This window comes from Ovis canadensis, chromosome 5 (assembly GCF_042477335.2).
Source record: "Ovis canadensis isolate MfBH-ARS-UI-01 breed Bighorn chromosome 5, ARS-UI_OviCan_v2, whole genome shotgun sequence".
In the NCBI taxonomy this organism is placed as follows: Eukaryota; Metazoa; Chordata; class Mammalia; order Artiodactyla; family Bovidae; genus Ovis; species Ovis canadensis.
In genome coordinates, this window is record NC_091249.1 from 22,172,153 (window position 1) to 22,197,253 (window position 25,101).

At 41.4% G+C, this 25,101-nt stretch overlaps 1 protein-coding gene across 2 annotated transcripts in view; it reads right to left on the reverse strand.

The window, feature by feature from the left end:
* Positions 1–315: 315 nt before the first annotated feature.
* LOC138440801 (cytochrome P450 4F6-like) overlaps positions 316–25,101 on the reverse strand; it is a 43,380-nt gene continuing 18,594 nt past the window's right edge. For both annotated transcript variants that reach the window (XM_069590725.1, XM_069590726.1), the window contains exons 10-13: positions 1,575–1,708; positions 1,428–1,492; positions 1,233–1,315; positions 316–1,021 (exon numbers count right to left, since the gene is read on the reverse strand). In XM_069590725.1, the coding sequence (XP_069446826.1) occupies positions 847–1,021; positions 1,233–1,315; positions 1,428–1,492; positions 1,575–1,708 (457 nt within the window). In that variant the 3' untranslated portion in view covers positions 316–846. The remainder of the gene's footprint in view (positions 1,022–1,232; positions 1,316–1,427; positions 1,493–1,574; positions 1,709–25,101) is intronic.

A 25,101-nucleotide genomic window follows, 5' to 3' on the forward strand; every position in this document is an offset into this window, starting at 1 on the left:
ATCAAGTGGCCCCACTCCTGCCCCCTCCACCTCCTCTTATTATTGAGGACCCTCTTGATCTACATTTCCTAGAACACTTAGGTGAAAATGAAGCCCTGGACAATATCTCTTAGAGGGAAAAAATTTTTTTTTGGTTCCTAGCTTCAGACCAGCTTAACATCAGAGCCCCTTGTAATTACGTAATAGATGTAACTATGGAGGCTTTGAATTTACTGAATATTTTAATGACAGTTTTCTTGAGCAGTATTTCCACGTGTCTCAAATCTTTAAATATACCTTTTATGATTTTAAAACATTTTAAATTTGAGAAAGTGATGCAAAAAGAAGAGAGGAAATTAACCTTTATTGAGTACTGATGCTTACCAAATATCGTCAGTCATTTGACACATGCTCACTTACAAATCTCCGCCACATCACAATTAAGAGGCTGCTATTATGTAATAAAGGAAAATAAACGAGTTTCCCCAAACCAAACAACTAGTAAACAGCAGACTAGGATGGCAACCTTTGCAGTGGGAGAGTGATGGATCAGTGGGTCATCTGACCCTGATTGCATCTATCTCTCTGCTCCACCCTTCGCTAAAGAGTAGTCTTGTCCTCACGACCCAAGATGGAGCTCCAGGTATCATACCAATATCCGCCTCCAAGCCCCCACCCTCACCTTCCATCCCGCCTCCCACGTTCACAGCCACGCCCACCCGCCTGGGTCCTCCCAGGGCCCAAGCGCCCCCTGCTGGCTCTCGATGAGACTGGGACAGACCCCACAGCACAATTTTATTCCTGGGGATCTGCAGTGAGGTGTCTGTGGTCAGGGTGGATCGCAGGATAGAAGGTGATGATGGGTCATTACTGGCCTGTGTTCAGTGGCTCCACCTGCAGCCAAAGTCCGCCCTCCGCGCGCAGGATCAGCTCTGGCTTTCTGCGTGGCTCCTCCTCATCCGGCAGGATGCGGAACCGCAGTAGGGTGAGCGCCAGCGCCACCTTCATCTCGTTCATGGCAAATGTCTGCCCGATGCAGTTCCTGTGGGCGTTAAGTGAGGGCTCCGACTGTGCTGGGAAACCCTATCATGTTCCACCATGCCCAGAAACTAACTGGGACACCCCTCCCCTCTTCAAGGATGGACAGGGAGGCTAAAGGTGTCTGAGACATCCCCTCCACGTGGGCTTGCATGTTCCCTGAGCCCCTGCACCATCCTCAAACCATCCCTACCTCACACACCAGCTGGCCTTACCTGGGCCCTGCCGAAAAGGGAATGAAAGCCAGAGGTGATCTCTTCTGGGGGGCTTCTGGATCAAAGCGGAAGGGGTTGAATACCTGGAGGACAGAGAGAGGCAGGGCTACTGGGTGGGACATCTCAGGATACCTGGACACCCCCAGATGTGAACAGAGTGGAGGAGTGTTTGATTTTCCCAGTGGAGGGCAGCACCTCAGGGTCTGGCCAGACAGATGGGTTGTGATGAATCCCAAAGATGCTGATGACACAGATGTTCCCTATGGCAGAGGAGAGAGTGGTCAGGTCAAGGTCTCAGCTGATGGGACCACCAGCCTCCCTCACGCCCATTGTTTTGAGTACCTTTGGGGATAACTCGGCCGTCTGGAAGCGCAACGTCTTGGGTACAGCGGCGAGAGATGACCGCTACTGGGGGATGCAAACGCAGACTCTCCTTGATGCACATGGTCAGGAAGGGCAACTGGGCCAGGTCGTCCCTAAGCAACCCCCAGACAATTATCCAGGGAGTAAAAACAGAGACACACCCCTAGCCCTCTTACTGCCCTAAAGACCCTCTTTCCACCTTCCTGTGACTCTCACTGCTATAAAAAAATTAATTCCAGATGAACCAAAGATTTAAGAATTAGGATATCAATATTTCAAGTTACTATTAATAGAAGAAAACAGCCTGATATTTTTAGAAGAATTTCTGAGCAAAGCACAACACTCCCAGTATACCCTTTAAAGTGTTAATGTATTAGCATTTTAAAGCTTTTTGAAGTTTATAATTAGTTTACAATGCAAAAAAAAAGTCTCTATAATGGATTTATAAGTTTATTCGAGTAAGTTCTACTCCACGCTGTAGAGTGAAACAACCTAATATTATTAAGGTGTCAAATCTTTCTAAATTAATCAGCATATTCAATGTAATTAAATAAAAATCTAGTTGGTTGGGGGGGCACTTGGTAATCTTCAATTTGAAAGAATTGGAGTTCATCAAGAGCTAGGTCAATTTGAAAACAGAAGATCAATACGGGATCTAGGAGGCTTCCCAGGTGGTGTTAGTGATAAAGAACCCTCCTGCCAATGCAGGAGACATAAGAGACTCAGGTTCAATCCCTGGGTCTGGAAGATCCTCTGGAGGAGGGCATGGCAACCCACTCCAGTATTCTTGCCTGGAGAATCCCATGGACAGAGGAGCCTAGTGGGCTACAGTCCAAAGGGTCGCAAAGAGCCAGACATGACTGAAGTAACTTAGCATGCACGCATGCATGGGGTCTAGAAAAATGGTACTGATGAGCCTATTTGCAGGCCCAGAATAGAGATGCAGATATAGGGGATGGACTTGTAGACACAGTGGGGCAAGGAGAGGATGGGAAGAATTAAGAGAGTAGCACTGACACATATACAGTACCATGGGTAAAAGAGATAGCCATTGGGAAGCTGCTGTATAACACAAGGAGCCCAGCCTGATGCTCTGCAATGACCTAGGAGGGGTGGGATCGGGGGTGGGAGGCAGGGCATATATAGATAGATAGATAGATAGATAGATAGATAGATAGATATCTGATTCACATTGTTGTACGGCAGAAACCAACACAACATTGTAAAGCAACTATCCTCCAATTTAAATTTTTTTAAAAAGAAGAAGAAAATAAAAGAAAAAAGAAGAACCCAAGGTTTCCCATGTGGTGCTAGTGGTAAAGAACCTGTCTGCCAATAAAGGAAACCTAAGAGACGTGGGTTCAATCCCTAGGTTGGGAAGATTCCCCTAGAGGCAGATATGGCAATCCACTTCAGTATTCCTGCCTGGAGAATCCCATGGACAGAGGAGGCTGGCTGGCTACAGTCCATAGAGTCACAAAGAGTCAGACATGACTGAAGCAACTGAACACACACAGAAGAACCCAACCTACCAGATATTAAGAACTATTACAAAAATGTAGTAATTTTTAAAAAGCATGGTATTGTCGCAAGAACAGTAAAACAGATCCATGGAACAGAATAGAGAACTAGGAGATCAACATGAGTTGGTGAAAATGGCATCTAGAAAGGAGGCCCTGTAAACCCTTGAGCAGTGGATGGATCATTGGTAGAAGGTATTCAGACAAGTGGTGATGTAGGAACAGACCTAAATCCTCGGGAATTTCCTGGCAGTGTAGTGGTTGGGACTCTGCACTTGCACTGCAGGGGGCCTGAGTTCAAACCCTGGTCCAGGAATTGAGACAAGCCCTTGTGGGACAAGCCCTGTGGCTCTACCAAAAAAAAAAAAAATTTAAGAATTAAGTCCTCATCTACTCAATATACAGAGTGGGGACTTCCCTGGTGGTCCAGTGGTTAAGAATCCACTTTGCAATGCAGGGGATGTGGGTTCAATTCCTAATTGGAGAACTAAGATTCTGTGTGCTGAAACTAAGACCCAACACAGCCAAATAAATAAATGAATTTTTAAATATATACATATACACAAAGTGTAATCTCTTATATGTGAAAGGTAAAGCCATAATATTAGAAGACAATATAGGAGATATCTTCATGATCTAGGTGTAGGAAAGAATTCTTAAAATCCCAAAAGTACAGACTGGAAGACAAAAGGAAATGGATAAATATGCACAGAATTAAGGAGCTCTTCTAGTTAATAAAACATACCAGGGGACCAAATTAACATTTATTACAGATGAGATATATGCAATAAATATATAGGTCTAGAAAAATATCTTGAATATACATGGAATTCCCACAAATCAACAAGAGAGGTGGCAGGGCTCTGGGAGAAAAATAAGCAGAGGACATGATCTAGGAATTCATGGAATTTCAAACACTGAGATTTCAAACGAAGAGATGCTCAAAATAACTGGTATCAGAAAAAGGGCAATTACATAGAAAATAGACGTTCAGTTCAGTTCAGTTGCTCAGTTGTGTCCAACTCTTTGTGACCCCATGGACTGCAACACACCAGGCTTCCCTGTCCAGCACCAGCTCCTGGAGTTCACTCAAACTCATGTCCATCGAGTCGGTGATGGCATCCAACCATCTCATCCTCTGTCATCCCCTTCTCCTCCCACCTTCAATCTTTCCCAGCATCAGGGTCTTTTCAAATGAGTCAGTTCTTTGCATCAGGTGGCCAAAGTATTGGAGTTTCAGCTTCAGCATCAGTCCTTCCAATGAATATTCAGGACTGATTTCCTTTAGGATGGACTTGTTGGATCTCCTTGCTGTCCAAGAGACTCTCAAGAGTCTTATCCAACACCACAGTTCAAAAGCATCAATTCTTCAGTGCTCAGCTTTCTTTATAGTCCAACTCTCACATCCATACATGACTACTGGAAAAACCATAGCTTTGACTAGACCGTTTTTGGCAAAGTAATGTCTCTGCTTTTTAATATGCTGTCTAGGTTGGTCATAACTTTTCTTCCAAGGAGCAAGCATCTTTTAATGTCAAACTTCACATCTGTTTGAGTCAAGAATTCACGGGGTGGGTAATGGGAAGGAGTGGCTGAGGTTGTGCGGCTGGAGTGTTGGGCACTGAAATGAGGAGGTGTGGACAGAGACCACCAAGCAGAGGGCATCAGCATTGTCAAGGAAAGGCAATGTGTCTTTTACAGCCCAGCAAGCTGGCTCCTGGGTAGATTCAGAGAGCTTCTAAGACAGGTAAATAAAGACACATACACAAAGATGTTTGTTGAGTAATGTGATGGGAGCATCCTGGATATGCAGTACAAAGGGCTATTCTGGCCAACTGTGTTAACCAGATCTTCATTACTTTGAAATTCCACAAAATGAGGAATATTTGTGTTCTCACATGTGCATTTTAGAGGTTTTGTTAATTATATAAAAAAATAAATGTATTCTTTGATATATTTGGTTGATGAATATTAATCTGAAGTTTTTCACGTTCTTTGCTATTTTGAGTTCCATTATAGATTCATGAATAAAGTCATTAGCAGAGGAAAAAGAAAAACCAATAAACGTAGGGACAGACTGAACAATGTCCGGAAGGACACAGGAAACCATTGAAGGATGGAATGGGATTGGGACACTGGCATATGACAGAGGTTTATATGAGGTGGTGGATGTGTTAACTACCCTATTGTAATCATTTTGCGATATATACATACATCAGGTCATGTTGTGCACCTAAAATGTACATAATGTTATACATTGATTACGTCTCAATAAAGCTAGGGGTGGGGCTGATGGGAGGCTTAAGTTCATTATAAATCCTTTCACGCCTGCTGTTTGGATTTTAACCAAGTGCATAATTTTTTGAAGTTGGGGGAAGCACAAAAACATTTTTCCACCTTACAGGACTGCTATGCTGAGCAAAACCTTGAAGTTGAGGGCATGACTTCCTTTCTCTAGTCCTATACTTCCTCTCCATCCTTCAGTCCTTGGCCCAGAATCTTTCCCTGGATCCCCAGACTACAGCTCACCCCCTCCAGTTTGCCCCTGTAGCTGCAAAGAGATATTTCTTTCTTTTTAAAAAAGATTTATTTTTGGCTGCATTGACCTCGTGACACATGGGATCTTAGTTCCCTAACCAGGGATCAAACCCATGTCCCTTGCATTGGAAGGTGGATTCTTAACCACCGGACCACCAAAAAAGTCCCTACTAAGAGATATTTCTAATACTCATATCTGACCTGCCCCTCCCCTGCTCAAATATCTCCCAAGGCTCCCCATTGCCCTCCTGCATTAGTCATGGATCTCCCTTCAAGACAGAACCTGCTGGAGAGCTATAAGGAGAGCTGTCAGCTGACAGCCTCCAGCTATATGGTCTCTGGGCTCTGCTGTAGCATTCAAGCCAAGTTCGCACTTTCCTAGGCAGCTCACAGTCAATGACTGGGCACACTAGTGCCTGACTGACCATTTCTGCCCAACTTGACTTTTCCTTAATTGTGGCATACCTGCCCATTTCTATCTTTTATCCAATATTGGCTCCCTAAAGGACTTGAACTGATTCCTTAAAAATTCTTAACATGACTTTCCAAACATTTAAAGAAGAGCTTCCATTACAAATTCCAGATTACTGGGAGCCCCTTTGATACTCACACTGTATATTTCACAACTATCAAGCACTTTTACTTCCAAACTCAGGCTCACTCCTGGCCTTTGCACAAGATACCTCCTTGGCCTGGCACTGTTCACTACCTACACTCAGAGTGGTGAATTCATATTCACTGTTTTACTATCAAGCCTTACCTACTTTCCTCTCTGCCCCAGCAGAAAAATCCCTGGACTAAGATGGCGGAGGAATAGGACAGGGAGACCACTTTCTCCCCCACAAATTCATCGAAAGAACATTTGAACACTGAGAAAATTCCACAAAACAACTTCTGAACGCTGGCAGAGGACACCAGGCACCCAGAAAGGCAGCTCAATTGTCTTCAAAAGGAGGTAGGACAAAATATGGAAGATAAAGAGACAAAAGAGTTAGGGACAGAGATCCGTCCCGGGGAGGGAGTCATAAAAAAGAAGTTTCCAAACACCAGGAAACCCTCTCACTAGCGGGTCTGTGGGGAGTTTTGGAATCTCAGAGGGAAACATAACTGGGAGGAAAAATAAATAAATAACAAACCCACAGATTATGTGCCTAATGGCAACTCCCAGCAGAGAAGTAACCCAGACTCTCGCATCCACCACCAGCAAGTGGGGGCTGAACAGGGAGGTGCAGACTGCATTGCTTAGGGTAAGGACTGGGCCTGAATACCCTGAGGGCAATCTGAGGGAGCTAACTTGAGATAGCAACCCAAACTGTGGGATAGCCAGAGAAAGACAGAGAGAGAGAGAGAGAGAACTTTCCCGCGAAAAGCCCTAACCTAAGGCACTGCCAGGCCGCTCACACAACAAAGGACTGAGCAAATACCAGAGGAGAGCTAGCCGCCAGCAGAACAGCCCATCCCCCACCGGAAGCAGGGAGGCAGGCAGGCAGCAGCTAGAGCCGGAAAGGGGCAAACTCAGCCCCAGAGATGGCATCCCCTACCAAACTGCAAATAGGCTCCCAGTTGCCAACCAAGTCTTCCTGGGGTCCTGGACAGTTGAAATCCATCAGGAGGGCCGCCGCCAGAGATCAGCTCCCCATAAGAGACACACAGCACACCTGAGAGGGCGCTCCCACTGCGAACCCAGGAAACCAGGCATCTGGGATGGGGGAGGTGATAAGACACACCGCCCACCTAAGGAGAGTGCGCTTGCCAAGCACCTGTCACCCGAGCTGCTCGGGCCTGGGAAGGGCACAAAATGCAGGCCCAACCAAGTCTGTGTCTTTGTGGAGTACTCAAGAACCTGAACCTGAGCAGCTTAGACCTGGGTACTGCATGCAACCCAGGGCCTGCTTTAGAATGCAGAATTCCAAAGAATAGCAAGAAGAGGTAAGAAGGCCTTCCTCAGTGATCAATGCAAAGAGATAGAGGAAAAGAACAGAATGGGAAAGACTAGAGATCTCTTCAAGAAAATTAGAGATACCAAGGGAACATTTCATGCAAAGATGGGCTCAATAAAGGACAGAAATGGTATGGACTGAACAGAAGCAGAAGATATTAAGAAGAGGTGGCAAGAATACACAGAAGAACTGTACAAAAAAGAGCTTCACGACCAAGATAATCACGATGGTATGATCACTCACCTAGAGCCAGACATCCTGGAATGTGAAGTCAAGTGGGCCTTAGCATCACTATGAGGCAGCGGTCCTAAGATGGCAGAGGAATAGGACGGGGAGACCACTTTCTCCCTCACAAATCCATCAAAAGAACATTTCAACGCTGAGTAAGTTTCACAAAACAACTTCTGAAGGCTGGCAGAGGACATCAGGCACCCAGAAAAGCAGATCATTGTCTTCAAAAACAGGTAGGAAAAAATATAAAAGATGAGAAAAGAGACAAAAGAGATAGGGAGGGAGCTCCGTCCCAGGAAGGGAGTCTTAAAAAGAGAGAAGTTTCCAAACACCAGGAAACACTCTTGCTGCCGAGTCTGTGGCAAGCCTTGGAAGCACAGAGGGCAACAGAACAGGGAGGAAAAATAAATAAATAATTAAACCCCACAGATTACGAGCCCAACGGTAACTCCCCCAGCGGAGAAGCAGCACAGATGCCTGCACCTGCCACTAGCAAACGGGGGCTGGGCAGGGAGGCGCGGGCTGCAGTGCTTTTTAAGAATTGGGCCAGAATGCCCTGAGTGTAACCAGAGCAAATTAACTTGGGCTAGCATACCAGACTGTGGGATAGCTACCATGCGAAAAGCTCGAACAGAAGACACCACCAGGACCGCGCACAAAACAAAGGATGGAACAGAATTAGCCAGCTACAGACCATCCCCCTCCGGTGACAGGCAGCCAGAGCTTGAAGGGCTGGAAGGGGGCAATCGCAGCCCCAGAGAGACATTAACTACCAAACTGCAAGCAAGCTTCTCTGCTAACTAAGACTTCTCGGGGTTCTGGACAGTTACCATCTGCCTAAGAAAGGGCGCCAGGCAGCCAGAGCCGGAAGAGCCAGAAGGGGGCAATCACAGCCCCAGAGAGACATTAACTACCAAACTGCAAGCAAGCTTCTCTGCTAACTAAGACTTCTCGGGGTTCTGGACAGTCACCATCCACCTAAGAAGGGGCGCCAGTTGTACACCCAGAAAACTGAGCAGCAGGGACGGGAAAGATGATAAGTCGCAGCGACCGCTCTCGCCAAACACCCGAGCTACTCAGACCTGGGAAGGGTGCAAAACGCAGGCCCAACCGAGTCTGCACCTTTGAGGACTACCTGAGTGCCTGAGCCTGAGTGGCTTAGACCTGGGAGGTGCATGCAGCCCAGGGCCGGCCTCAGACGGTTCCCTGTGGAGCAACCTAGAGCCTGAGCAGTGTGGGCAGGGAAGTCACCTGCGCCGTGAGCAGGGGCAGGCCCAGCGTGGCTGAGACACTGCGAGTACATGCCAGTGTTATTTGTTTGCAGCGTCCCTCCCTCCCCACAGCACGACTGAACAAGTGAGCCTAAAAAAAGTGTCCACCACCGCTCCCCTTGTGTCAGGGCAGAAAACAGACACTGAAGAGACCAGCAAACAGAAAAAGCTAAAACAGAGGGAACCGCCTTGGAAGCGACAGGTGCAATAGATTAAAACCCTGTTAGTACCGACTACATAGGAAGGGGCATATAGATTTTGAGAAATATAAGCCAGACCAAGGAACTATCCAAAAATGAACTGACCCCACATTGCCCACAACAACACCAGAGAAAGTCCCAGATATACCTTTACTAATTTTATGATCATTCTTTTTGTCTGTTTGTTTTTTCTTTTCTTTTTCTTCTTTTTTTTAACATTTTTAAAATTTTAAGTCCTCTATTTCTCCTTTAACTTTTATTTTTATAACCTACTATTACTTTTCAAAAAAAAAAGACCCTATTTTTAAAGCAAACGCCATATTTTTGTGTGTGTGTGGTTGTTGTTGTTTAATAATTCTTGTGATTTTTTTTTCTCCTTCTTCTTCTTTTCTTTAATATTGTATTTTTGAAAATCCAACCTCTACTCTAGATTTTTAATCTTTGTTTTTGGTATTTGTTATCAATTTTGTACCTTTAAAACCCCAATCTTCAGTACCCATTTTTACTTGAGAGTGAGATTACTGGCTTGACCGCTCTCTCCCCCTTTGGATTCTCCTTTTTCTCCACCAGGTTGCCTCTGTCTCCTCCCTCCCCCTTCTCTTCTCTTCTCTACCCAACTCTGAATTTCTGTGGGTTCCAGACAGTGGCGAACACTTAGGGAACTGGTTATCCTCCTGGCCACCTCTGTCTCCTTCCTCCCTCTCCTCTTCTCTGTATAACTCAGTGAACATCTCTGAGTGGTCCAGACAGTGGAGTGCACATAAGGAAGTGATTACTGGATAGCTTGCTCTCTCCTCTTTTGATCCCACCTCATCTCATTCCAGTCATCTCTAACTCCCCCCTCCCTCTTCTCTTCTCCATGTAACTCAGTGAACTTCTCTGGGTGTCCCTCAATGTGGAGAAACTTTTCATCTTTAACCTAGATGTTTTATCATCAGGGCTGTATAGATGGAGAAGGCTGGAGGCTACTATAAAAATGAAACTGAAAACCAGAAGCAGGAGGCTTAAGTCCAAATCTTGAGAACATCAGAGAACTCCTGACTCCAGGGAACATAAATCTATAGGAGCTCATCAAATGCCTCCATACCTACACTGAAACCAAGCACCACCCAAGGGCCAACAAGTTCCAGAGAAAGACATACCACCCAAATTCTCCAGCAACACAGGAACACACCCCTGAGCTTCAACATACAGGCAGCTCAAAGTTACTCCAAAACCATTGACATCTCATAACTCATAACTGGACACTTCATTGCACTCCAGAGAGAAGAAATCCAGCTCCAGCCACCAGAACTCTGACACAAGCTCCCCTAACCAAGAAACCTTGACAAGCCACTGATAAAACCCCACCCACAGCAAGGAAACACCATAATAAAGAGAACTCCACAAACTGCCAGAATACAGAAAGGCCACCCCAAATGCAGCAATATAAACGAGATGAAGAGACAGAGGAATACCCAGCAGGTAGCGGAACAGGAGAAATGTCCACCAAACCAAACAAAAGAGGAAGAAATAGGGAATCTACCTGATAAAGAATTATGAATAATGATAGTGAAAATGATCCAAAATATTGAAATCAAAATGGAATCACAGATAAATAGCCTGGAGACAAGGATTGAGAAGATGCAAGAATAGTTTAACAAGGACCTAGATGAAATAAAAAAGAGTCAATATATAATGAATAATGCAATAAATGAGATTGGAAACACTCTGGAGGAAACGAATAGTAGAATAATGGAGGCAGAAGATAGGATTAGTGAAATAGAAGATAGAATGGTAGAAATAAATGAATCAGAGAGGAAAAAAGAAAAATGAATTAAAAGAAATGAGGACAATCTCAGAGACCTCCAGGACAATATGAAACACTCCAACATTAGAATTATAGAAGTCCCAGAAGAAGAAGACAAAAAGAAAGACCATGAAAAAATACTTGAGGAGATAATAGTTGAAAACTTCCCTAAAATGGGGAAGGATATAATCACCAAAGTCCAAGAAATCCAGAGAGTCCCAAACAGGAAAAACTCAAGGTAAAACACCCCAAGACACATATTAATCAAATTAACAAAGATCAAACACAAAGAACAAATATTAAAAGCAGCAAGGGGGAAAAACAACAAATAACACACAAGGGGATTCCCATAAGGATAATAGCTGGTCTTTCAATAGAAACTCTTCAGGCCAGGAGGGAATGGCAAGACATACTTAAAGTGATGAGAGAAAATAACCTACAGCCCAGATTACTGTACCCAGCAAGGGTCTCATTCAAATATGAAGGAGAAATCAAGAGCTTTACAGACAAGCAAAAGCTGAGAGAATTCAGCACCACCAAACCAGCTCTCCAACAAATGCTAAAGGATCTTCTCTAGACAGGAGCACAAAAAGGGTGTATAAACCCAAACCCAAAACAATAAAGTAAATGGCAAAGGCATCATACTTATCAATAATTACCTTAAATGTAAATGGGTTGAATGCCCCAACCAAAAGACAAAGACTGGCTGAATGGACACAAAAACAAGACCCTTATATATGTTGTCTACAAGAGACCCACCTCAAAATAAGGGACACATACAGACTGAAAGTGAAGGGCTAGGAAAAGATATTCCACGCAAATAGAGACCAAAAGAAAGCAGGAGTAGCAATACTCATATCAGATAAAATAGACTTTAAAACAAAGGCTGTGAAAAGAGACAAAGAAGGCCACTACATAATGATCAAAGGATCAATCCAAGAAGAAGATATAACAATTATAAATATATATGCACCCAACATAGGAGCACCACAATATGTAAGACAAATGCTAACAAGTATGAAAGGGGAAATTAACAATAACACAATAATAGTGGGAGACTTTAATACCCCACTCACACTTATGGACAGATCAACTAAACATTAAATTAGCAAAGAAACACAAACTTTAAATGATACAATAGACCACTTAGAACTAATTGATCTCTATAGGACATTTCACCCCAAAACAATGAATTTCACGTTTTTCTCAAATGCTCATGGAACCTTCTCCAGGAGAGATCACAGCCTGGGCCATAAATCTAACCTTGATAAATTCAAAAAAAAATTGAAATAATTCCAAGCATCTTTTCTGACCACAATGCATTAAGATTAGATCTTGATTACAGGAGAAAAACTATTAAAAATTCCAACATATGGAGGCTGAACAACATGCTTCTGAATAACCAACAAATCACAGAAGAAATCAAAAAAGAAATAAAAATATGCATAGAAACGAATGAAATGAAAACACAACAACCCAAAACCTGTGGGACACTATAAAAGCAGTGCTAAGGGGAAAGGTCATAGCATTACAGGCATACCTCAAGAAACAAGAAAAAAGTCAAATAAATAACCTAACTTTACACCTAAAGCAACTAGAAAAGGAAGAAATGGAAAACCTCAGGATTAGTAGAAGGAAAGAAATCTTAAAAATTAGGGCAGAAATAAATGCAAAAGAAACAAAAGAGACCATAGCAAAAATCAACAAAGCCTAAAGCTGGTTCTTTGAAAGGATAAATAAAATTGGCAAACCATTAGCCAGACTCATCAAGAAACAAAGGGAGAAAAATAAAATCAATAAAATTAGAAATGAAAATGGAGAGATCACAACAGACAACACAGAAATACAAAAGATCATAAGAGACTACTATCAGCAATTATATGCCAATAAAATGGACAACGTGGAAGAAATGGACAAATTCTTAGAAAAGTACAACTTTCCAAAACTGAACCAGGAAGAAATAGAAAATCTTAACAGACCCATCACAAGCACAGAAATTGAAACTGTAATCAGAAATCTTCCAGGAAACAAAAGCCCAGGACCAGACGGCTTCACAGCTGAATTCTACCAAAAATTTAGGGAAGAGCTAACACCTATCCTCCTCAAACTCTTCCAGAAAATTGCAGAGGCAGGTAAACTTCCAAACTCATTCTATGAGGCCACCATCACCCTAATACCAAAACCTGACAAAGATGCCACAAAAAAAGAAAACTATAGGCCAATATCACTGATGAACGTAGATGCAAAAATTCTTAACAAAATTCTAGCAATCAGAATCCAACAACACATTAAAAAGATCATACACCATGACCAAGTGGGCTTTATCCCAGGGATGCAAGGATTCCTCAACATCCGCAAATCAATCAATGTAATTCACCACATTAACAAATTGAAAAATAAAAGCCATATGATTATCTCAATAGATGCAGAGAAACCCTTTGACAAAATTCAACATCCATTTATGCTAAAAACTCTCCAGAAAGCAGGAATAGAAGGAACATAACTCAACATAATAAAAGCTATATATGACAAACACTCAGCAAACATTATCCTCAATGGTGAATAATTTAAAGCATTTCCCCTAAAGTCAGGAACAAGACAAGGGTGCCCACTCTCACCACTACTATTCAACATGGTTCTGGAAGTTTTGGCCACAGCAATCAGAGCAGAAAAAGAAATAAAAGGAACCCAAATTGGAAAAGAAGTCAAACTCTCACTGTTTGCAGATGACATATCCTCTATATAGAAAACCTTAAAGACTCCACCAGAAAATTACTAGAGCTAATCAGTGAATATAGTAAAGTTGTGGGATATAAAATCAACACACAGAATACCCTTGCATTCCTATACACTAACAATGAGAAAACAGAAAGAGAAATTAAGGAAACAATTCCATTCACCATTGCAACGAAAAGAATAAAATACTTTGGAATATATCTACCTAAAGAAACTAAAGACCTATATATAGAAAACAATAAAACACTGATGAAAGAAATCAAAGAGGACACTAATAGATGGAGAAATATACCATGTTCATGGATCGGAAGAATCAATATAGTGAAAATGAGTATACTACCCAAAGCAATCTACAGATTCAATGCAATCCCTATCAAGCTACCAGAGGTATTTTTCACAGAGCTAGAATAAATAATTTCAAGATTTGTATGAAAATACAGAAAACCTCGAATAGCCAAAGCAATCTTGAGAAAGAAGAATGGAACTGGAGGAATCAACCTGCCTGACTTCAGGCTCTACTACAAAGCCACAGTCATCAAGACAGTATGGTACTGGCGCAAAGATAGAAATATAGATCAATGGAACAAAATAGAAAGCCCAGAGATAAATCCACACATATATGGACACCTTATCTTCGACAAAGGAGGCAAGAATATACAATGGAGTAAAGACAATCTCTTTAGCAAAACGTGCTGGGAAAACTGGTCAACCACTTGTAAAAGAATGAAACTAGATCACTTTCTAACACCACACACAAAAATAAACTCAAAATGGATTAAAGATCTAAATGTAAGACCAGAAACTATAAAACTCCTAGAGGAGAACATAGGCAAAACACTCTCCGACATAAACCACAGCAGGATCCTCTATGATCCACCTCCCAGAATACTGGAAACAAAAGCAAAAATAAACAAATGGGATCTAATTAAAATTAAAAGCTTCTGCACAACAAAGGAAGATATAAGCAAGGTGAAAAGACAGCCTTCAGAATGGGAGAAAGTAATAGCAAATGAAGCAACTGACAAACAACTAATCTCAAAAATATACAAGCAACTTATGCAGCTCAATTCCAGAAAAATAAAAGACCCAATCAAAAAATGAGCCAAAGAACTAAATAGACATTTCTCCAAAGAAGACATACAGATGGCTGACAAACACGAAAAAATGCTCAACATCACTCATTATTAGAGAAATGCAAATCAAGACCACAATGAGGTACCATTTCACACCAGTCAGAATGGCTGCGATCCAAAAGTCTACAAACAATAAATGCTGGAGAGAGTGTGGAGAAAAGGGAACCCTCTTACACTGTGGGTGGGAATGCAAACTAGTACAGCCACTATGGAGAACAGTGTGGAGATTCTTTAAAAGACTGGAAACAGAACTGCTTATGACCCAGCAATCCCACTGCTGGGCATACACACCGAGGAAACCAGAATTGAAAGAGACACGTGTACCCCAATGTTCATCGCAGCACTGTTTATAATAGCCAGGACAGTGAAGCAACCTAGAATGTCCATCAGCAGATGAATGGATAAGAAAGCTGTGGTACAAATACACAATGGAGTACTACTCAGCCTTTAAAAAGGATACATTTGAATCAGTTCTAATGAGGTGGATGAAACTGGAGCCTATTATACAGAGTGAAGTAAGCCAGGAAAAAAAAAAAATAACACCAACACAGTATACTAACACATATATATGGAATTTAGAAAGATGGTAATGATGACCCTGTATGCAAGACAGCAAAAGAGACACAGGTGTATAGGACAGTCTTTTGGACTCTGTGGGAGAGGGTGGGATGATTTGGGAGAATGGCATTGAAACATGTATACTATCATGTAAGAAATGAATCACCAGTCTAGGTTCAATACAGGATATAGGATGCTTGGGGCTGGTGCACTGGGATGACCCAGAGAGATGACATGGGGAGGGTGGTGGGAGAGGGGTTCAGGATAGGGAACTCATGTACACCCGTGGCAGATTCATGTCAATGTATGGCAAAACCAATACAGTATTGTAAAGTAAAAAATAAAGAGCAAAAAAGAAAGAAAGAAAGCATCATTATGAACAAAGCTAGTGGAGGTGATGGAATTCCAATTGAGCTATTTCAAATCCTGAAAGATGATGCTATGAAAGTGCTGCACTCAATATACCAACAAATTTGGAAAACTCAGCAGTGGCCACAGGACTGGAAAAGGTCAGTTTTCATTCCAATCCCAAAGAAAGGCAATGCCAAAGAATGCTCAAACTACCACACAATTGCACTCATCTCACACGCTAGTAAAGTAATGCTCAAAATTCTCCAAGCCAGACTTCAGTAATACGTGAACCGTGAACTTCCAGATGTTCAAGCTGGTTTTAGAAAAGGCAGAGGAACCAGAGATCAAATTGCCAACATCCGCTGGATCATGGAAAAAGCAAGAGAGTTCCAGAAAACATCTATTTCTGCTTCATTGACTATGCCAAAGCCTTTGAGTGTGTGGATCACAATAAACTGTGGAAAATTCTGAAAGAGATGGGAATACCAGACCACCTGACCTGCCTCTTGAGAAATCTGTATGCAGGTCAGGAAGCAACAGTTAGAACTGGACATGGAACAACAGACTGGTTGGAAATAGGAAAAGGAGTACATCAAGGCTATATATTGTCACCCTGCTTATTTAACTTATATGCAGAGTATATCATGAGAAACACTGGGCTAGAGGAAGCACAAGCTGGAATCAAGATTGCTGGGAGAAATATCAATAATCTCAGATATGCAGATGATACCACCCTTATAGCAGAAAGCAAAGAGGAATTAAAAAGCCTCTTGATGAAAGTGAAAGAGGAGAGTGAAAAAGTTGGCTTAAAGCTCAACATTCAGAAAACAAAGATCATGGCATCTGGTTCCATCACTTCATGGGAAATAGATGGGGAAACAGTGGGAACAGTGTCAGACTTTATTTTGGTGGGCTCCAAAACCACTGCAGATGGTGACTGCAGCCATGAAATTAAAAAACGCTTACTCCTTGGAAGAAAAGTTATGACCAAGCTAGATAGCATATTGAAAAGCAGAGGCATTACTTTGCCGACTAAGGTCCATCTAGTCAAAGCTATGGTTTTTCCTGTGGTCATGTATGGATGTGAGAGTTGGACTGTGAAGAAAGCTGAGCGCCGAAGAATTGATGCTTTTGAACTGTGGTGTTGGAGATAATTCTTGAGAGTCCCTTGGACTGCAAGGAGATCCAACCAGTCCATTCGAAAGAAGATCAGTCCTATAAATCACAGCAGGATCCTCTATGATCCACCTCCCAGAATTCTGGAAATAAAAGCAAAAATAAACAAATGGGATCTAATTAAAATTAAAAGCTTCTGCACAACAAAGGAAAATATAAGCAAGGTGAAAAGACAGCCTTCGGAATGGGAGAAAATAATAGCAAATGAAGCAACTGACAAACAACTAATCTCAAAAATATACAAGCAACTTATGCAGCTCAATTCCAGAAAAATAAAAGACCCAATCAAAAAATGGGCCAAAGAACTAAATAGACATTTCTCCAAAGAAGACATACGGATGGCTAACAAACACATGAAAAGATGCTCAACATCACTCATTATTAGAGAAATGCAAATCAAAACCACAATGAGGTACCACTTCACACCAGTCAGAATGGCTATGATCCAAAAATCTGCAAGCAATAAATGCTGGAGAGGCTGTGAAGAAAAGGGAACCCTCCTACACTGTTGGTGGGAATGCAAACTAGTACAGCCACTATGGAGAACAGTGTGGAGATTCCTTAAAAAATTGCAAATAGAACTACCTTATGACCCAGCAATCCCACTGCTGGGCATACACACCGAGGAAACCAGAATTGAAAGAGACACATGTACCCCAATGTTCATCGCAGCACTGTTTATAATAGCCAGGACATGGAAACAACCTAGATGTCCATCAGCAGATGAATGGATAAGAAAGCTGTGGTACATATACACAATGGAGTATTACTCAGCTGTTAAAAAGAATTCATTTGAATCAGTTCTGATGAGATGGATGAAACTGGAGCCGATGATACAGAGTGAAGTAAGCCAGAAAGAAAAACACCAATACAGTATACTAACACATATATATGGAATTTAGGAAGATGGCAATGACGACCCTGTATGCAAGACAGGGAAAGAGACACAGATGTGTATAACGGACTTTTGGACTCAGAGAGAGAGGGAGAGGGTGGGATGATTTGGGAGAATGACATTCTAACATGTATACTATCATGCAAGAATTGAATCGCCAGTCTATGTCTGACGCAGGATGCAGCATGCTTGGGGCTGGTGCATGGGGATGACCCAGAGAGATGTTATGGGGAGGGAGGTGGGAGAGGGGTTCATGTTTGGGAATGCATGTAAGAATTAAAGATTTTAAAATTTTAAAAATAAAAAACTAAAAAAATAAAAATAAAAATAGATAAATAAATAAATAAAAGGTATCACTAGAGAAAATAGAAAAAAATATGATCCTTTTCCAAAAAAAAAAAAGATCAGTCCTGGGTTTTCTTTGGAAGGAATGATGCTAAAGCTGAAACTCCAATCTTTGGTCACCTCATGAGAAGAGTTGACTCCTTGGAAACGACTCTGATGCTGGGAGGGATTGGGGGCAGGAGGTAAAGGGGATGACAGAGGATGAGATAGCTGGATGGCATCACCGACTCGATGGACATGAGTTGAGCAAGCTGCGGGAGTTGGTGATGGACAGGGAGGCCTAGCGTGCTGCGATTCATAGGGTCACAAAGAGTCGGACACGACTGAGCAACTGAACTCGACTTTAGAGCAACCTGGAGCCTGAGCAGTGTATTCTGGGATGGCACACACACCGTGAGCAGGGGCAAACCCAGTGTGGCTCAGACACTGTGAGCATGCCCACACATGCCAGTGATATTTGTTTGCAGTGTTCCTCCCCACAGCACAAATGAACAAATGAGCCTAAATAAGTGACCACCTTCGCCCCCTTGTGTCAGGGTGGAAGTTAGACACTGAAGAGACTTGCAAACAGAAGAAGCCAAAATAAACTGAGGGAACCACTTTGGAAGAGACAGGTGCAACAGATTAAAACACTGTGGTTAGCACCAACTACATTGGAAGGGGCCTACAGATGTTGAGAAGTATAAGCAGGAACAAAGAACTATCTGAAACTGAACTGACCCTACACTGCCCAACTCCAGAGAAATACCTAGATATATTTTTACTATTATCATTTTTTAAATTTTTTTATTTTTAAATCCTCTATTACTCCTTAAATTTTCATTTTTATAACCTTCTATTACCTTGCAAAAAAAGACCCTATTTTTAAAGCAAACTTCATATATATTTTTTATAATCTTTGTGATTTTGTTTTGTTTGTTTTTTTAACATTGTATTTTTGACAGTCTAACCTCTCTAGTTTTTTAAACTTTGTTTTTTGATATTTGTTATCAATATTGTACCTTTAAGAACCTAATCTTCAGTACCCATTTTTACTTAGGAGTGTGATTACTGGCTTGATTGCCCTCTTCCCTTTTGACATTACTTTCATTCCCCTTGGTCACCTCTATCTCCTCCCTCCCCCTTCTCTTCTCTACCCAACTCTGTGAATCTCTTTGGGTATTCCGTGCTGTGGAGAACACTTAGGGAACTGATTACTGGCAAGATTTGTCTCTCTCCTTTTGACCCCTCTCTTCTCCTCCTGATCATCTCTATAGTCTTCCTCCCTCTTCTCTTCTCTATGTATCTCCATGAACCTCTCTGGCTGTTCCAGGCTGTGGAGAGCACATAGAGATTTGATTACTGGCTAGACTGCTCTCTCCCCACTTTTGATTCCCCCTCTTCTCCTCCTGGTCACCTCTATCTCCCTCCTCTCTCTTCTCTTCTCCATGTAACCTAGCCAACCTTTCTAAGTGTCCCTCATTGTGCAGAATCTTTTCTCCATTAACCTAAATGTTTTATCATCAGTGCTGTATGGATGGAGAAGTCTTGAGGCTACTAAAAGAATAAGACTGAAACCAGACAGGAGGCTTAAATCCAAAACCTGAGAACACCAGAGAACTCCTGACTCCAGGGAACATTAATCAACAAAAGCTCATCCAAAAGCCTCCATACCTACACTGAAACCAAGCTCCGCCCAAGAGCAAACAAGTTCCAGGGCAAGACATACCACTCTAATCCTCCAGCAAAGCATGAATATAACCCTGAGCTTTAATATACAGGCTGCCCAAAGTCACACCAAACCCATAGACATCTCAAAACTCACTACTGGACACTTCATGGCACTCCATAGACAAGAAATCCAGCTCCACCAACCAGAGCACCAACACAAGCTACCCTAACCAGGCAATTTGACAAGCTACTCATCCAACCCCACCCAAAGGGAGGAATCTCCACAATAAAGAGGAACCACAAACTGCCAGAATACAGAAAGGCCACCCCAAACACAGCAATCTAAACAAGATGGAAAGGCGGAGAAATATTCAGCAGGTAAAGGAACATGATAAATGCCCACCAAACCAAACAAAAGAGGAGTAGGTAGGGAGTCTACCTGAAAAAGAATTCAGAATAATGATAGCAAAAATAATCCCAAATCTTGAAAACAAAATGGAGTTACAGATAAATAGCCTAGAGACAAGGATTGAGAAGATGCAAGAAATGTTTAACAAGGACCTAGAAGAAATAAAAAGAGTCAATATATAATGAATAATGCAATAAATGAGATCAAAAACACTCTGGAGGGAACCAACAGTAGAATAACTGAGGCAGAGAATAGGATAAGTGAGGTAGAAGACAGAATGGTGGAAATAAATGAAGCAGAGAGGAAAAGAGAAAGAAGAATGAAAAGAAAGGAGAACAACCTCAGAGACCTCTGGGACAATGTCAAACAACCCGACCTTCGAATCATAGGAGTCCCAGAAGACAAAAAGAAAGGCCATGAGAAAATACTTGAGGAGATAATAGTTGAAAACTTCCCTAAAATGGGGAAGGAAATAGTTACACAAGTCCAAGAACCCAGAGAGTCCCAAACAGGGTAAACCCAAGGCAAAACACCCCAAGACACATATTAATCAAATTAACAAAGATCAAACACAAAGCAGCAAGGGAAAAACAACAAATAACACACAAGGAGATTCCCATAAGGATAACAGCTGATCTTTCAATAGAAACTCTTCAGGCCAGAAGGGATTGGCAGGACATACTTAAAGTGATAAAAGAGGAAAAACCCACAACCCAGATTACTGTACCCAGCAAGGATCTCATTCAACTATGAAGGAGAAATCAAAAGCTTTACAGACAAGCAAAAGCTGAGGGAATTCAGCACCACCAAACCAGCTCTCCAACAAATGCTAAAGGACCTTCTCTAGACAGGAAACACAGAAAAGGTGTATAAACTCAAACCCAAAATGACAAAGTAAATGGCAATGGGATAATACTTATCAATAATTACCTTAAATGTAAATGGGTTGAACGCCCCAACCAAAAGACAAAGACTGGCTGAATGGATACAAAAACAAGACCCCTATATATATATTGTCTACAAGAGACTCACCTCAGAACAAGAGACACATACAGACTGAAAGTGAAGGGCTGGAAAAAGATATTCCATGCAAATAGAGACCAAAAGAAAGCAGGAGTAGCAATACTCATATCAGATAAAATAGACATTTAAATAAAGGCTGTGAAAAGAGACAAAGAAAAACACTACATAATGATCACAGGATCAATCCAAGAAAAAGATATAACAATTATAAATATACATGCACCCAACATAGGAGCACCGCAATATGTAAGGCAAATGCTAACAAGTATGAAAGGGGAAATTAACAGTAGCACAATAAAAGTGGGAGACTTTAATACCCCACTCACACCTACGGAGAGATTAACTAAACAGAAAATTAGCATGGAAACACAAACTGTAAATGATATAATAGACCAGTTAGAACTAATTGATATTTATAGGACATTTCACCCCAAAACAATGAATTTCACCTTTTTCTCAAGTGCACCTGGAACCTCCTCCAGGATAGATCACATCCTGGGCCATATATCTAGCCTTGATAAATTCAAAAAACTTAAAATCATTCCAAGCATCTTTTCTAATCACAATGCAGTAAGATTAGAAATCAATTACAGGGAAAAAAAACTATTAAAAATTCCAGCATATGGAGGCTAAACAACATGCTCCTGTATAACCAACAAATCACAGAATAAATCAAAAAAGAAGTCAAAATATGCATAGAAATGAATGAAAATGAAACCACAACAACCCAAAACCTATGGGACACTGTCAAAGCATGCAAAGGGAAAGGTTCATAGCGATACAGGCTTATCTCAAGAAACAAGAAAAAAGTCAAATAAATAACCTAACTCTACACCTAAAGCAACTAGAAAAGGAAGAAATGAAGAAGCTTAGGGCCAGTAGAAGGAAATAAATCTTTAAAATTAAGGCAGAAATAAATGCAAAAGAAACAAAAGAGATCATAGCAAAAATCAACAAAGCTAAAAGCTGTTTCTTTGAGAAGATAAATAAAATTGACAAAACATTAGCCAGACTCATCAAGAAACGAGGGAGAAGAATCAAATCAACAAAATTAGAAATGAAAATGGAGAAATCACAACAGACAACACAGAAATACAAAGGATCATAAGAGACTACTATCAGCAACTATATGCCAATAAAATGGACAACTTGGAAGAAGTGGGCAAATTCTTAGAAAAGCATAAGTTTCCAAAACTGAACCAGGAAGAAACAGAAAATCTAACAGACCCATCACAAGCATGGAAATTGAAACTGTAACCAGAAATCTTCCAGCAAACAAAAGCCCAGGTCCAGACAGCTTCACAGCTGAATTCTACCAAAAATTTAGAGAAGAGCTAACACCTATCCTCCTCAAACTCTTCCAGAAAATTGCAGAGGAAGGTAAACTTCCAAACTCATTCTATGAGGCCATCATCATCTTAATACCAAAACCAGACAAATATGCCACAAAAAAGAAAACTACAATCCAATATCACTGATGAACATAGATGCAAATATCCTTAACAAAATCCTAGCAAACAAAATCCAACAACATATCAAGAAGATCGTACATCATGACCAAGTGTTCTTTATCCCAGGGATGCAAGGATTCTTTGATATCTGCAAATCAATTAATGTAATACACCACTTTAACAAATTGAAAGATAAAAAACCATATGATTATCTCAATAGATGCAGAGAAAGCCTTTGACAAAATTCAACATCCATTTATGATACAAACCCTCCAGAAAGCAGGAATAGAGGAACATACCTCAACATAATAAAAGCTATATATGACAAACCCTCAGCAAACATTATTCTCAAGGATGAAAAATTAAAAGCATTTCCCTTAAAGTCAGGAACAAGATAAGGGTGCCCACTCTCACCACTACTGTTCAACATAATTTTGGAAGTTTTAGCCCCAGCAATCAGAGAAGAAAAAGAAATAAAAGGAACCCAGATTGGAAAAGAAGAAGTAAAACTTTCACTGTTTGCAGATGACATGATCCTCTATATAGAAAACCTAAAGACTCCACCAGAAAATTACTAGAACTAATCAATGAATATAGTAAAGTTGCAGGATATAAAATTAACACAAAGAAATCCCTTGCATTTCTATACAGTACAACAAGAAAACAGAAAGAGAAATTAAGGAAACAATTCCATTCACCATTGCAATGAAAAGAATAACATACTTAGCAATAAATCTACCTAAGGAAACAAAAGACCTATATATAGAAAACTATAAAACAATGATGAAAGAAATCAAAGAGGACACAAATAGATGGAGAAATATAACATGTTCACGTGGACTGTAGCCCACCAGGCTCTTCCATCCATGGAATTCTCCAGGCAAGAATACTGGAGTGGGTTGCCATTTCCTTCTCCAGGGGATCTTCCCGACCCAGGGATCGAACTCAGGTCTCCCACATTGCAGGCAGATGCTTTAACCTCTGAGCCACCAGGGAAGCCCATAAAGAATTAGTATAGTGAAAATTGAGTACACTACTCAAAGCAATCTATAGATTCAATGCAACTCCTATCAAGCTATCAACAGTATTTTTCACAACTAAACTAAATAGAACTAAAACAAATAATTTCACAATTTGTATGGAAATACAAAAAACCTCAAATAGCCAAAGCAATCTTGAGAAAGAAGAATGGACCTGGAGGAATCAACCTGCCTGACTTCAGGCTATACTACAAAGCTGCAGTCATTAAGACAGTATGGTACTGGCACAAAGACAGAAATATAGATCAATTGACCAAAATAGAAAGCCCAGAGATAAATCCACATACCTACAGACACCTTATCTTTGGCAAAGGAGGCAAGAATATACAATGGATTAACAACAATCTCTTTAACAAGTGGTGCTGGGAAAACTGGTCAACCACTTGTAAAAGAATGAAACTAGAACACTTTCTAACACCATACACAAAAGTAAATTCAAAATGGATTAAAGATCTAGACATAAGACCAGAGACTATAAAACTCCTAGAAGAAAACATAGGCAAAACACTCGCTGACATAAATCACAACAGGATCCTGTATGACCCACCTCACAGACTACTGGAAATAAAAGCAAAAATAAACAAATGGGGCATCAGTTCAGTTCAGTTCAGTCACTCAGTCGTGTCTGACTCTTTGCGACCCCATGAACTGCACCACACCAGGCCTCCCTGTCCATCACCAACTCCTGGAGTTCCCTCAAACTCACGTCCATCAAGTCGGCAATGCCATCCAGCCATCTCATCCTCTGTCGTCCCCTTTACCTCCTGCCCCCAATCCCTCCCAGCATCAGAGTCGTTTCCAATGAGTCAACTCTTCGCATGAGATGGTCAAAGTACTGGAGTTTCAGCTTTAGCATCAGTCCTTCCAGTGAACACCCAGGACCGATCTCCTTTAGAATGGACTGGTTGGATCTCCTTGCAGTCCAAGGGACTCTCAAGAGTCTTCTCCAACACCACAGTTCAAAAGCATCAATTCTTCGGCACTCAGCTTTCTTCACAGTCCAACTCTCACATCTATACCTGACCACAGGAAAAACCATAGCCTTGACTAGACGGACCTTAGTCGGCAAAGTAATGTCTCTGCTTTTCAATATGCTATCTAGCTTGGCCATAACTTTCCTTCCAAGGAGTAAGCGTCTTTTAATTTCATGGCTGCAGTCACCATCTGCAGTGATTTTGGAGCCCAAAAAAATAAAGTCTGACACTGTTTCCACTGTTTCCCCATCTATTTCCCATGAAGTGATGGAATCA